We start from the raw sequence: 15,075 nt of genomic DNA, 5'->3' as shown, positions 1-15,075 counted from the left end.
TAGTCTCCTCATGTGAGCAGGGACAGATGCTTTCTCTAAGTCAGCTCCAGGTCTGCCTCCACACAGCCTGGCTGCTCCCCTGGCAAGAGATGCAATGGGACCTCTGTCTTCTGGAGAGAACAGAGACATGGGGAAAACCTGGAGATAACCTGGTCATGTGATGAAAGGTAACAGAAGCAAAGTAAGTCCCAGGAAGCAATAATCAGCATGGAGAAGTGGCCATCCTTATCTTCATAAACAAGGGCAAGGATCCCATCCTGCCATCTGCCACTTGGTTCACTCAGGCCGTCAGGCCAATCCCAGAGACAAGAAAGGAAAAGGCAGCTTCTGGCTGCAGAGGCTGTGACTTCCAAGAGCTGTAGAGGGAAAAAAAGGAGAGCTCTAGGGGAGGGTTGTGTGGAGAAGTGACACGAGTCAGTGGAACTGACACAGGAAACCTAGAAACAGTGAGCCACAGGGACCTTTTACCCACTGCTGCCTCAGCGTCAGGAATGGAACATAAATGAAACTGTCTTTTTTTTTGTATATTTTATTTATTATTTTTATTTTATGTGTACCAGTGTATTGCCTGCATGTATGTGAGTGCACCCATGTCATGCAATGCCGCGGAGGTCAGAAGAGGGCTTCGGATTCCCCTGGAACTGGAGTTAAGGACAGTTTGTCACCACCATGTGGGTGCTGGGAATCGAACCCGGGTCCTCTGTAAGAGCAGTCAGTGCTCTTAACCGCCGAGCCATCCCTCCAGCCCAGAAACTGCCTTTTTATAACGTAGTCCTTACTTGGGACAGAAATTAAGACAGAGCATGGGAGAAATACTTTAATAATTCAAATGCCCCAGGAGGTCTCAAAGAATCAGCTGCTTGGGGTCCCTGGCAATGTCTCTGTGTTCCTTACAGTCTCTTTTTAATTAGTTTCTCGAGTTTGCGGATTCGGGATGATTCCTGCTCTGGAGTTGGAGCCATCAGAGACAGTGAGCTGGAGCCCTCTGCCCCTGAGGGTGGGGCAGGGAGCCTCTGACGCAAGAGTTCTAGCATGCTGCTCTGCTCGCTCCTCTTCAGCCCCTGCACGGAAAGAGAAAGGACAGTGGTCAGGGGGTGGGTCCACAATGGCAGGGAGAAAAAAATACTACTTGGGTCCACTGTTAGCCCAGCTTGATCTTTGTAGTCAGCAATAATGATTCCAACTTAAGGAACTGGTTTCTTCAGGGGAATTAGTAGCCCTGGGTCTGGGAGATTAACCATAAAACCAAGAAAGGAAAAACCAGCAACAGGGTAGGACAGAAAGACAAGGTGGAGAGAAAAGAAAGGGCCAAAAAGACTGAGGGAAGATAATCCCTCTGATCTGCTTTCCATTCCCTTCACTGTGTCCTCTCCTGGGCAGGGGCTCTCATTTAGGCAGGGTGGTCCTGAGGACACTGCAGCCTGTATGTCCAGGATCAGCCTCTAGGAAAGGCTCCCAACAATCTGGGATGAAGGGCGGGGTCAGAAAACTGCATTCTGAGGTACCTTCAGGAGCTACAATCCACTCCAGGGTCAAAACAAGACAGAGCTCACCTTCATGTCCAGTATTTTCTGGAAGGTTTCTGTGTTGCAGTCTGTAAGGAGTTTGATATAGTTGTCAACAAATACCACCAGTGGTTCATGAGGAGCCATCACCACCTACCAAAGGGACAAGAGTAGGTCTTAAGCGAGTCCTTGGGGCTAGAGGGCAGCATCAGCTCTCACTTGCCAGCTGACCACAAAGGGAATCTGCAAGGCCCCCCTCACATAGCAGCAGCTCCACACTCAAAAACGCCCTGATGGCTGAGCAGTTATTTCAAGAGTGGCTTTTGCCCACATTGCTTTTGCATGTATGGATTCTGGGGTCACCCCGCACCTGAGAAGCCTGAATCCTCCAGCAGGCCTGGGTGGGACCATCTGGGAAGCACTGTGAGTGTTCTCCTGCTGGGGGCATTTCATGAGAAGCAGGGTACTGGCTCCTTATTAAGAGATGGGAGTAAAAGGAACAGATGCCCCTGGATGTTTTCATAAACAAAAGTCCCAAAGTGACCTCACTCTTTTGAAGACCTGAAATCTGGAATGTTAATTTACCACATTCATTTAAACTACCAATTAATATATAAACAGATGGCACTATAATCCTCAGACTCATTTCCATTTGGTTTTGGAATGTGGTATTTGATTTTCTTCCCCAGTGGGCTGATTTTGTTTTGAATTTCTGAAAATGTACCAGAAGTGGTAAAGAGCAGATCCATCAAAAATCCTTTGCAGATATTTCCCCAAATGCACCTCTTCTCCTGTGAGCAAGGCAGCTGGGGAGGACAGCCACTAGGCTGCTTCTGGTTTCCTCAGGCCTGGGCTTAAGGTTCCTATAGCCAGGCCAGGCTGCTGCAGCTTTTTGCTCCTACCATCATTTGAGTCATTCTGGGAATGGGCCTAAAGTGCCTTCAGGTGCTGAACTCTCAGCTCTTACCAGGCTGTAACCTTTCACTCTCCAGCCTCCCAGCCTCTTCCAACAAGTGCAGGTAGGAATCAAAGGCAGATGCTGCAAGCTGCAGACACTCTCCCATCAGCATCCAAAGTACAATCTCTTGTTAAATGAGGCTTTAAAAAGCCCATTTGCCAATTAGATTCAGTTACTACAACATCTGTTCAGAGTTCACTTAAAGGTGCAGAGAGCAGAAAGGATTCTGAGGAAGGGAGTGACAGCTGGGCCTGAAATCCCTGCTGAGAGGCGAAGGATTTCATCCCCCACTTCCAAGCTTTCTCCAATATCCTCAACACGGCCACCAAACTCTCAGCTGGCTAAAAAGCATTTTTGCAAGAGAATCCAACAGAATTCACTTGTTAGAAAGATTCCTGATCCCCAAGTAACTACACTGATTTTCAACACCAAGAATGTGGACAACCCTCAGGGGCCAGTAGAGATAGTGCAGACCCTGTGTTTTCAAAACCCAAACTCCCTGGAACAACGGCTCAAAACTAGGACCAGCTTCGTTGAACAGAGTCCCCAAGGAAGACACAGCCATTACCTTGAGGATCATCTCGGCCCGGGTCATGCCCTTCACGACAATCTTAGTGTAACTGGCAGGCGCCTTCCTCACCACCTGTGAGCCGATGGAAGGGAGGTCGAGCAGGACCATCTTTAGGGAGTGGGTGTCCAGCAGCAGCTGCAGGCCAAGCAGAGCATTACAGCCACCTCCCAGGGAAACAGCACTAGTGTGTCCATGCTGAGTAGTCACATTCTGACTGAACACACAATGCTTTCTCATTGCAGATAACTTGGAAAATAAAACTTTAAAGGGAAAAAACCATAATCCCCACTGTCCAGGAAAAACAACTTCAAGAAACCAATGTGGCATACTTCTTGATGGTCAGTGTGTATGGATAAAACTAAATCAGAACCATACTGTGTGCATGGATAGTTTCTACCCTGGGTTTTCTAGTATATGTATGAAGTTTTTGCATTTTATGTTCCCATGGCAGTCTTAAAAATAGTATGATTTTTCATGCCAGGTGAAAACTTTAATCCCAGCCCTTGGGAGGCAGAGGCAGGTGGATGTCTGTGAGATCTGAGGTCAGCCTGGTCTACACAGTGAGTTACAGGCCAGCTGGGGCTACAGGGAGACCCTGACTTAAAAACAACAACAACAACAAATATAGTATTTTTTTTTTTTTTTTTTTTAGGGCTGGGTATAGTAGTACATGCCTGTAACCTCAGCACTCTGAAGGTAGAGGCAGGCAGAGCTTTGTGAGTTTGAGGCCAGCCTGGTTTACATAACTAGTTCCAGGTCAGCCAGGGCTACATAATGAGACCCTATCTCAAAAAAAAAAAAAAAAAATTTTTTTTAATGGTTATACAACACAATGAGTTTAGGGTATCATAGCACTCTCCTATTTAGCTTGCTCCCAGAGTTTGTATTGATAACAGATGTGGAGTGGACAGCCTTGTCTACATAGTCTGGCTTCATCAGGACCTTTTGAAGGTTCCTGATACATGTCTGGCCCTCTTTCCACACAGAATGTGCCCGCTTACCTGACTTCCAAGAGTGTAGACTATACCCTCATCAGCACCAAAAACTGTCAGAAAAATCTTATTTATAAGGCAAAAAAGGTAACTCAATCGCTGGATGCTATCAAATTCTAACCAAATTTAAGCATATCTTGGCAACAATCCACTTTCCCCTGCTCTTTCCAGTTCTCTTGAATGCTAATTATCTGGAAGGATATCAACTTTCCTAAGGGAGCACTAGCTAGGAATGATCCAAGAATATTTCTTCGCATTGTCTTCATGAGGTCCTGCCCTCATGAAGAGATTTATTGTTCCCATTTTACAGATGAGAACATCAGTGCTCCAGAGGTTTAAAAACTTGGAACATGGGGGCTGGAGAGATGGCTCAGTAGTTAAGAGCACTCTTTCAGAGGACCCAGGTTTGGTTCCTAGCACCCACATGGTGGCTAACAATTGTCTGTAACTTCAGTTTCAGGAGATCTGATGCCCCCTTCTGGCCTCCACGGGCTTTTCACGACACAGGTGCACTTACATATATGTAGGCAAAACATGCATGCACATAAAAACTTGCAACACGTATCTCAGGATGGCCAGGTTAGAATCTCCTGGGCAGTTTTAGTTTATAGTTCCCACAGTTTTTTGCTGACTCCTGATGTTGGGGGTGGAGAACAGAAATGGCTGAGGCAAGGGACTCAGGGGGTATGGCTCAGTGATCAACCACTTGTTTAACCTGTATGAAGCTCTGTGACACACCACAAAAAGGAATGCATAAATAAAATGGCTGAAGTCAGAAGGCTATATCTTGGCCTGTTTAGACAGTTTAGGAGAACGGAATCACACAGCCCTAACCAGATGAATCAATGGTGGGGTGGCAGATCCCATGGCCACTCTGAGGCCAGTGGTCAAGATGTTCAGGACAAGGCTTACTGACCTGCCACTGCCTAATCCTGTTGGACAGCGTTTCATAATTACAGCCAGTTGGCAAGGAGTGGGATCCCCTAAGGCCCCTGATACTCTGCATTCCCTACTTCCCTTATACCTGACTTTGGACAGGAGAATTAATGACTAAACTAGTTAATGAGAGATTCCATTAGCTTAATGGTTATGGTGATTATAATTTCGACAAAGCTATAAGGTTTTGAGAAGACACTGATGCTTAGTTCAGAATAAATCAGAAATACTACTCTCCAAAAGTGGTAAGGAATGTTACCCTAAGGACAGTAATTTCATGCAGGAATGTGGCTAGTCAGAAGTCTAAACTTTCTTTGAGTGTGTATGATGTGTATATGTGTGCACATGTGTACATGCGTGTGGGTGTGGGTGCGTGCATGCCACGGCGCATGTGTGGAGGTCAGAGAACAACCTCAAGTGTGGTTCTCATCTTTCACCTTGTTGGGGCAGTGTCTCTTTTTTTTTAAAAAAAATTTTTATTATTTTTATTTTGTGTGTATGAGTGTATTGCCTGCATGTATGTGAGTACACCCCGTGTTGCACAATACCTCGGAGGACAGAAGAAGGCTTTGGATTCCCCTGGAACTGGAGTTAAGGACAGTTCGTAGCCGCCATGTGGGTGCTGGGAATTGAACCTGGGTCCTCTGCAAGAGCAGTCAGTGCCCTTAACTGCTGAGCCATCTCTCCAGTCAACCACTCCTTTTTTAAAAATTTTGTGTGTATGAGTGTATTGCCTGCATGTATGTGAGTGCACCCATGTTGTGCAATGCCTCGGAGGTCAGAAGAGGGCATCGGATCCCCTGGAACTGGAGTTAAGGATGGCTCATAACTGCCAGGTGAGTGCTGGAAATTGAACCCGGGTCCTCCACAAGAGCAGTCAGTGCTCTTAACTGCTGAGCCATCTCTCCAGCCCCAGGAAGTATCTCTTTGTTGTTCTGGCACTGCATTGTGCACCCAAGGCTAGCTGGCCTGTGAACTACCAGAGATTTTCCTGTCTCCACCTCTTACCTTAGGAATGCTAAGATTACAGGAGTTCTGGCTACTTGAATAGCAAGTGTTTGTATCGTGCAATGCCTGTAGGGGTCAGAAGAAGGCGTCAGATCCCCTGGAACTGGAGTTACGGACAGTTATTAGCCACCATATGGATGCTAGGAATCAAACCCATGTCCTCTGCAAGTGCAGCCAGTGCTTTTAACCACTGAGCCATTTCTCCAGGTCCCCAGTAATATTTTCTTAATCGAAGATCCACATAACAGTCAGGCATAGTGGTGTACACTTGTAATCCCAGCACTTGGCAGGCAGAGGCAGGAGGACTATAAGTAATAGGCTAGCCTGGTCTATCTAGCAACTTAGAGGATAGCACCAGGGATACAAAACAAACAAAGTATAATCTATGATGCAGCACTTTTTACTTAAATCCTTTAGGGAAATTCTTGCCCATTACATTTGTTACTTTTTGTGTCACTATGATCTAATACCTAAAGTTACAGGAGGAAAGATTTCTTTTGACTAGGTCTCAGAGGGGTCAATCTAAAGTTGCTTGGCCCCATGTGCCTGGGCAAAGCATGATGGTGGCAGGAGTGTGTAGCAAGGGAATTTCAATTCATTGCAGACGAGAAGCACAGAGGGGATCACAGCGACATACAGCCCACAACAATAAGCCCCCAGTGACATGCTTCCCCTAACTAGCCTGTACCTCCTAGAGTTTCTAGAGCCTTTCAAAAGAGCACTACTAGGGGCTAGAGGAATGGCTCAGGGGTTTAGAGCACTGGCTGCTCTTGTAGAGGGCCTGTCGAGTTCAGTTCCCAGCACCTATTTGACAGCTAACAACTGTAACTCAGTTCCAGGGGATCCAATGCCCTCTTCTGGCCTCTGCAAACATTGTATATACTGTGCACTTACAAGCACATAAAATACTCATACACATAAAATAAAAATAAATATACTTTAAAAAGTACTACCTCCTAGGAACAATGCAGTTAACATATGAGCCTAGACAGGACACTCCATATTCAATCCATAATACTCATGTTAAAGAAAAAAAACAAAACTTCCCTGTATCCACTTTTGGCAAAAACAAAGGACTGAAAACAACCAAGTATGCATAAAAAATAGAATAAATTGACGGGCATGGTTGTGTATGCCTTTAGTCCCAGCAGAAGCAGGTGGATCTCTGTGAGATTGAGGCCAGCCTGGTCTACATAGCGAGTGCCAGGCCAGCTGGGGCTACAGGGAGACCCTGTCTCAAAAAGACCAAAAAAAAAAAAAGGCTAAACAAATGATGGCATATTTACACAATAGAAAATGATTCCGAAGTTAAAATGGGTGAACACAAATGACATACATCAACATGAATAAATCTCAAGAAAAAACATTCAAAAGGCAAGAGGGGAAATGATATGTACAGTATGATTTATATAAAGCTTAGAAATAAGCAAAACAAAATCATGTATCATTTGGAAATATATACACATATAAAATACCCAAACACATATGGGAATGTAGAAATCAAAATCAGAACAGTGTTTACTTTTGGGCATAGAGGGAGGATAAGGGAAGGGTGGGAATCCACAAGGGGCTTCAGCAAGAACTGCAATGATTTACTTCAAGTAAAAACAGATCTAAAGCAAACATGGGAACATGTCACAGGTTTTCTTTTCTTTTTTTTAAATATGTTTTTGAGGCCTGGCAAAGATTCAACTTTGTCTTCCATGCAGCAAATTACAAGAGCCTTGTCAGTCAAAATCAAAGCCATGTCCTAACATTTATATGTTGGTAGGAAAAAAAAAGATTCTATTTTAAAATATCTGGGGATATCCTACTTTTTCTACTTCCCAGAGATACATTATATGCATAAATAATTGTACAGTCTTAAGTGACAGGAAGGGTTTTGAATAACTAGACTTAATTCTCTAGTATATTCCATATCTTAAGGAGATATAACACTCATTCCCTGGTCAGTCACAATAAAATTCTGTCTTTGCCAGACAGCTGAAGAGATAAAAACCTTGCTCTTGGGTTTTACATGAAGCAGTGTCATCAGAAAACATGGGAAGTGGTGTGACCAACTTAGCAGCTGTCTGTGCAAGTTGAAGATAAAAGGTCTCATTTATTATGAGTTATCTGCTGTTTTCACCTTGAAAACAGCCAGTCATTCAGCTTAAGCACAAAGCACTGTGCAAGAGGTGGGCGCTGACAAACTTGTTTGTATCTCAGAGGTGATTTGGGGGCAGGGGGCCAGCAGCTATGCCCGAGAAAGATCACCCAGCAAAGGAAACCTTCAGAGGGCCCCTCCCTCCTTTTTTTAAAAAAATTATTTTATGTGTATGAGTGTATTGCCTGCATGTATGTAAGTGTATCCATGTCATGAAAAGCCTGTGGAGGTAAGAAGAGGATGTTGGATTCCCTGTAACTGGAGTTACGGATAGTTGTTAGCTGCCATGTGGGTGCTGAGAACTGAACCTGGGTCCTCTGCAAGAGCAGTCAGTGCTCTTAACCCCTGAGCCATCTCTCTAGCCCCTTTCCTTTATTTTTTTAAAGACAAGGTCTGACCCTGGTTGGAACTCCTTACATAGGCAAACTGGCCTCAAATTTTCCTTCCTGCCACAACCTCCTGAGTGCTGGGATTGCAGGCCCATGTCATCATGCCTGGCTATAAGGGTCTTCTTTCACTTACAAATTGTTTGTTGTTGATAAACAGAAATATATTTATCTGGTGGCATTGGGGACTGAACCCAGAGCCTTATATTCTAGGCAAGGCAAATGCTCATGTGCTCTACCAATGAGCTCCGGTTCCAGTCCCAGAAACACATTTTTTTTGGGGGGGGTGAGTCTTTTTCTCTGTAGATCCTTTCTTTTTTTTTTTGGTCTTTTTGAGACAGGGTCTCCCTAGAACTCACTATGTAGACCAGGCTGGCCTTGAGCTCACAGAGATCCGCCTGCCTCTGCCTCCCAAGTGCTGGGACTAAAGGTGTGCGCCCCCCCCCACCTTTTAATGGTAGATTCTTTGAGATATTATCACTCACAATCACATTTTTTGTGAAAAATCATACATTTGGTTTTTTCTTTGTAATCTGTATACTATTCTTTCTTTTGACTTTTTTTTTTTTTTTGGTCTTTTTTTGAGACAGGGTCTCCTTGTAGCCCCAGCTAGTCCAGAACTAACTATGTAGACCAGGCTGGCCTTGAACTCACAGATTCACCTGCCTCTGCCTCGAGTGTTAAGATTAAAGGCATGCACCACCACACCTGGCCTCAATCTCACAGAGACCTGCCTGCCTCTGCCTCTTAAGTGCTGGGATTACTGTAGTCACATCTGGCCTCAAACTCACATGTAGACCAGGCTGGCCTTGAACTCACAGAGATCCACCTACTTCTGCTTCCCAAGCCCTGGGATTAAAGGTGTGTACCACCAAGTCCAGTTTATCAATCCTTTTTAAAAATGAAAAACACCCTGCCATCTAGAGGTATGCAGAAGTATGCCTGAGAATAGCCACCCCATTGTCTCACTTTTCCAGCTGTGATGATGTACACGCTAGACCATGGAATAGTGATGTTTGCGCTTTCAAATGTGCTTTAAATGCTTTGTCTAGATGGTTTTGAATTAGATGAGTTTAAAAGTCAATATAGTCAAAATGTGGTATAGATTAATATATACAATGAAATATTATTGAGTCTTAAAAATGGGAAGAATTTCTGATGCATGCTATGTGCATGAGACATGAAGACATTAGGTACGTGAATGATGCCAGATACAAAAAGATAAATACTGTCTTATTGTACTTATTTGAGATAAGTAGAGTACTCAAAGTCATAGAGACAGAAAGTAATGTGACTGGCAAGAGCTGCGGTGACGAATGCAGGTGGATGAGTGCAGAAGTGGGAGCTACAGGTGAATGGCTGCAGAGGTGGGAGCAGCGGTGGATGGGTGCAGAGGTTCACTTTGGAGGGATGGTTATGACAGCATCTCAGTAATGTGTATACTCAATGCCACTGAGCTACATGTTGAAAGATGGCTGAATAGCACATTTTATGCTATATATGTTTTATCGCAATTTAAAAAATGTGAACACGGTACATATCCAGAAATACTCTTTTTTTTCTTTTTTGTGGTGCTAAGGATAACCCAAGGCCTGTGTATACTAAACATGCACTGTACCATTGAGCTATCTTCCTAACCCTTGATATGGGCTTAAAGATACCATAAAGCAAGCTGGGTACAGTAGCAGCACAAGCTTATCAGCACTCAGCAGGCTGAGACAGTAGGTTTGTGAGTTTGAAGTCATCCCTGGGTTACACAGTAAGACCTTGTCTCAAAAGCAAAGCAGAGCAAGCCAACAAAGAAAATACACAAAGGAAAAAAAGCAACTTCACAGACATGAAGTATATTGCTCAAAGAACTTTGGAGCAATAAGAAAAGTCTAGAAGGTCTTTTGAGAGCCTGGTTCAATGCTCTAATTGAAAAAGGACACTGAGCCCAGAGCAAGGAGGCAATTGCTTGAAAGTGAGGACTGGATTGTGAGTCTCTTTCCTTACAGCACACTGTGTTGTTTTCTCTAGGGTAAGCTTAGGCAAATGGATCTAATTTCTGCTATGTGCTCAGTCATAGATGACCTCACTCATAAGACTAATTAATGACCCTGCAAATCCCACAAGGTCCTCTGAAAATCACAAACTAGCAAGAAGCATTACAAATACAGGAACGGTTCAATTCCATGTGCCCTTGCAACTGCTCAAGAGGACTCTGGGGCCCAAAGATAAATAACTCATTAAATGTGCTAATCAAGACAAGAATAAAGAGCAGAAAAGGGTCTCCTTTCTGATTTTTGGCACCAGTTTTGAAGCCTAACTTCAACTCGGGATCTAGCACTTTTGTGGCAGGAGGCACAGCTGAGATGAGGTTGTCTTCGCTTTGAATTCTACAGCTTTTGAGGAAGAATGTGTTTCTGCCCATAAGCATCTCTTGCTAACTTTAAAAAATTTTTTATTTAAAGACAGGGTCTCCTGGTAGCCCCTTCCCAACTGGCCTGGAACTTGCTATGTAGACCAGGCTCACAGAGATTTGCCTGTCTCTGCCTCCTGAGTGTTGGGATTAAAGGTATGTGTCACCATACCTGGCTTCTGTTAACTTTTTGTTTTCTTCCAGATTTGATTATTTGTGTGTGGTGTGGTGTGGTGTGTGTGTGTGTGTGTGTGTGTGTGTGTGTGTGCATGTATATGCATGCACGCACATGCAAGTACACATGGAAGTCAGAAGGGATCATTAGATCCTTGGGAATTGGAGTTATAGGTGGCTATGAGCCCTTGACATGGGTGCTGAGAACTGAACTTGGGTTTTTTACAAGAGCAGTAAGTGTTCTTTACAGCGGAGCCATCTCTTCAGCCACTCTGTTAACATCTCAGTTCCTCCAATCCTGCTGTCTGAGTGAACAGGCCTCCAGCTATGGCATAGCTTGGGTTTCAGAGAGCAGATGCCAGGACAAGCCTTGTTCAGCTAAACCTGAACTTCACATGGGAGTCCTTTGAGGGCCACAATGCCCTCCAGTCCCTCACAAACTCCCCCAGGCTGGCCTGCAGAGATCCACCTCTTGTTACCTACTCATCTTTGCATGGGTCTACAAAATGAAACTTCAGTTCTAATAGATGGGTTTCTCACTATACCTTAAAGCACAAGTAAACACTGGCCAAACTGATACTGTTCCTCAGATAGGAGCTTTGGGTCCAAGATGATTAGCTAATATACTGTTTTGCTATTTGAGGTAGGGTCTTCCTAGGAAGCCCAAGCTGGCCTTGAATTCACAGTCTTCCTGCCTCTGCTTCCTGAATGTTGGGGTTACAGATGTTTACCATAACTGTCAGTTAATTTTCTTTTATTTTTTTGAGACAGAGTCTTACCATGCAGGCCTCGAACTCACAGAGATCCACCTGCCTCTGACTCCCGAGTGCTGGGAGTAAAGGCTTGCACCATTACACCTACCTAATTTTCTTTCATTACTAGGAAAATCTGTGGAAAATAGACATGACATAGGACTTAGGTGGCAGCACCAAAGCTACTATGGCCATTAGACATAAAACCAGTCTGCAAAGCTTAGGCAAGGCTACAAAAACTCCCAGAAAACATGTTCCCAGTGAGTCAGCTTTGTATTGCAGGGACTCCGTTAAGTCTGCAGACAGAAATGTAACTGAGAACTCTACAGCTGCTCCCAGAGACACAGATCTTAATCAATCCACATCCTCTCAAATCACACACCATGATGGGATGAACAGAGTGGGTGCCTGGTAACATGTACTAATGAAACCAGAGCTAGTGTGTTCGGCATCATTCTGCAGCTCCAGGTGGAGAGAATGCATTGTATGCTCAGGACATGCAAGGGTCAGGATTTCAGAACACCAAGTGCTGCAATCAGGCCCAGCTGGTGTCTGACTTGTACAACCGCCCAGGGAGTTTTCCAAGACAACATTTTGACTCTGGCTAGTGCTGGTCAGCTAGACAGCTGAGGGCAAGCATTGACTTCTTCGCATAGGCTGTGTGTGGAAGAGGTATTGGAGATGAGCAATGAAAACAGAATCAAGGTCATGTCCCGCTCTTAGGAAGCTTAAAGTGAATAGGAGCTGGTACTTAATGAGGGCTGACCATGTGCCAGACCTGAGCCAAATACTATAGGCACTGGCTTTTAGTTTATTACTTAAAAAAAATATTTTATTTATTATTATTTTTATTTTATGTGTATGAGTGTATTGCCTGCATGTATGTGAGTGCACCTGTGTCATGCAATGCCGTGGATGTCAGAAGAGGGCTTCGGATTCCCCTGGAGATGGAGTTAAGGACAGTTCGTAGCCGCCATGTGGGCGCTGGGAATTGAACCCGGGTCCTCTGCAAGAGCAGTCGGTGCTCTTAGCCACTGAGCCATCTCTCCAGCCCCTAGTTTATTACTTTTATTATTTTATTTTATTTTTTTAAGACAAGATCTTTTTTTATAGCCTAGAATGGTTCATCAAATTCACAATCCTCCTGAGCCCTGGGATTACAAGTGTGGGCCACCATGTATGGCTCCCTATTTTGTTTAATCCTCCTAGCTATTCCATGAGGTGGTACCAAGCACTCTGATTTTAGAGACAAGGGAGAGTAAGTGCTGCAAAATTAAGTAACTTGTCTACAAACAGACGCAATGCTGCAGACACAGGATACAGCCTCTAACCATTGTGATTCCAGAGCTCATGTCCTGCCTGACCAATTGACAATAGAGAGGATAAAACCATCTGCACTTATCTGCCTTTGACACTTCATGAGTGACAATAGGCAGCATGGCACACACTGACTTGCCATCTTTCTGAGGCACGACAGAGACCAGCACAGACAAGGAGCCACAAGGACAGGTCACTAAGCTGTGAAAGAGAGGATCCTCTACTGCACTGCCTTGTTTGGCACAGAGAAGGATTTATGGAAATGTCTTGAATTACATAAGCTTATATGCTGTCCAAGTGTTTACAAAGAGGTCTAGTGAGGCTCATTTTAATGAACATGAGCATTGCTCTTGATTAGTCCATGAATAGTTTGCCTTTAAGTAATGCTTTGAAAGAATCAGGGGCTGAAAATTGTTTTTCTTTTTTCTTTTATGTGTGGACATGCATGCTTATGTGCACTTGCAAGTGTGTGTGTATATGTGTGTGTAGGTCAGAGGTTGATACGGATATCTTCCTCAATAGCTCACTCATCTATCTATCTATCTATCTATCTATCTATCTATCTATCTATCTATCTATCTATCTATCTAATCTATCTATCATCTATCATCATCATCATCATCATCTATCCAGGGTCTCCCTGCAGCCCTAGCTAGCCTGGAATTTTCTATGTATACAGTTGGCCTCAATCTCACAGAGATCAGTCTGCTTGGCTGGGATTAAAGGTGTGCACCACCATGCCTGGCTCTCTACCTTACCTTTTGAGACAGGCTCTCTCAATGAATCTGGAGCTTGATGATTCAGCTAGATGGCTGGCCAGCAAGGCTCAGAGATCCCCCTTTTCTGCCTCCCCAGTGCTGGGATTATTCTGTGAGTTCATGAGTTCAATGCCAACACTCTTGGAGTTTTTCTTTAATTTTTTTTATCCACCTTTATTTATGTGTATATGTATGTGCATCTGCTTGTATATGCACATTGGCATGCAGCACCCACAGAGGCCAGAAGAGGGCATCACATCCCCTGGAACTAGAGTTATAGGTGGTTGTGAGCTACTTGATGTGGGTGCTGGGAACTGAACCTGGGTCCTCTGTAGGAGCAGCCAGTCCTCTTAGCCACTGAGACATCTCTCTAGCCCCTTTACTCTTATTTTTTTATGTGGGTGCTGAGCATCAAATTCAGGTCCTTATCCTCACATGGCAAGCACTTTATCAACTGAGTCATCTCCCCAGGCCTAGATTTTCTTTTAAAATCACTTAAACGTACTCCTCAAACTTAAAACTGTCCAAATTCCAGATGGTCCAAATAGGTGGAACTGAAAAGAGCCAACTTTGCTCTAGTATATAAATCAGTTTATCAGGTTTCAGGTGACATGAACTAGTCTTTATTTATTTATTTAGTCAGTCTTTTTGAGACAGGGCCTCCCTGTATTCCCAGATGGCCTAGAACTCACTATGTAAACCAGGCTGGCCTCAAATTCACAGAGATTTGCCTGCCTCTGCCTCCAGAGTGTTGAGATTAAAGGCATGTGGGACCACGCTCAGCTTATTTATTCTTACTTATTTTTTTGAGACAAGGTCTCACTATGTAGCCCAAGTTGGCCTTGAACTCAAGATCCTCCTGTCTTAGCATCTTAAGAGCTGGAATTACAGTATGTACCACCATGTTCCAGGAGAGGTACTGTCTTAAAAGCACAGAACTCAGGTGAGGAGAGAGGAGCCAATCAAAGGAGCTTCCTGGGCGAGGTGATAGTTGTATCCTCTCTCTGAGTAAACTCTCAGATGGTCTCTGCTCAACTGCACTCAAAGCTTCAGATTTACTTAGAACATCGCCTCTTGTCCTCTCCAGTGCCAGCCCTGGAAGAAAACCTTAACTGCCTAATCTAAAGCCTTTACTCTCTCATCTAAATACTGTTTCCTCTAAGCTTGTTTT

General features: G+C 44.2%; 1 protein-coding gene across 3 annotated transcripts in view; it reads right to left on the bottom strand.

Annotated features, from left to right (window-relative positions):
- Nucleotides 1-802: 802 nt before the first annotated feature.
- The window catches only part of Vps53 (VPS53 subunit of GARP complex), a 182,014-nt gene continuing 167,741 nt past the window's right edge, over nt 803-15,075 (bottom strand). For 2 of the 3 annotated variants that reach the window (XM_017797063.2, XM_029561438.1), the window contains 4 exons: nt 5,971-6,036; nt 3,032-3,169; nt 1,554-1,658; nt 803-1,061 (listed from right to left, as the gene is read on the bottom strand). In XM_017797063.2, coding sequence (XP_017652552.1) covers nt 891-1,061; nt 1,554-1,658; nt 3,032-3,169; nt 5,971-6,036 — 480 coding nt within the window. In that variant the 3' untranslated portion in view covers nt 803-890. The remainder of the gene's footprint in view (nt 1,062-1,553; nt 1,659-3,031; nt 3,170-5,970; nt 6,037-15,075) is intronic. The other variant, XM_008828753.3, reaches the window with a different exon arrangement.

The sequence above is a fragment of the Nannospalax galili genome, unplaced genomic scaffold (assembly GCF_000622305.1).
Source record: "Nannospalax galili isolate Female #2095 unplaced genomic scaffold, S.galili_v1.0 scaffold212, whole genome shotgun sequence".
Taxonomy (NCBI): domain Eukaryota; kingdom Metazoa; phylum Chordata; class Mammalia; order Rodentia; family Spalacidae; genus Nannospalax; species Nannospalax galili.
Note: the sequence above shows the minus strand (reverse complement) of the source record. Positions and strands in the feature narration are given on the sequence as shown.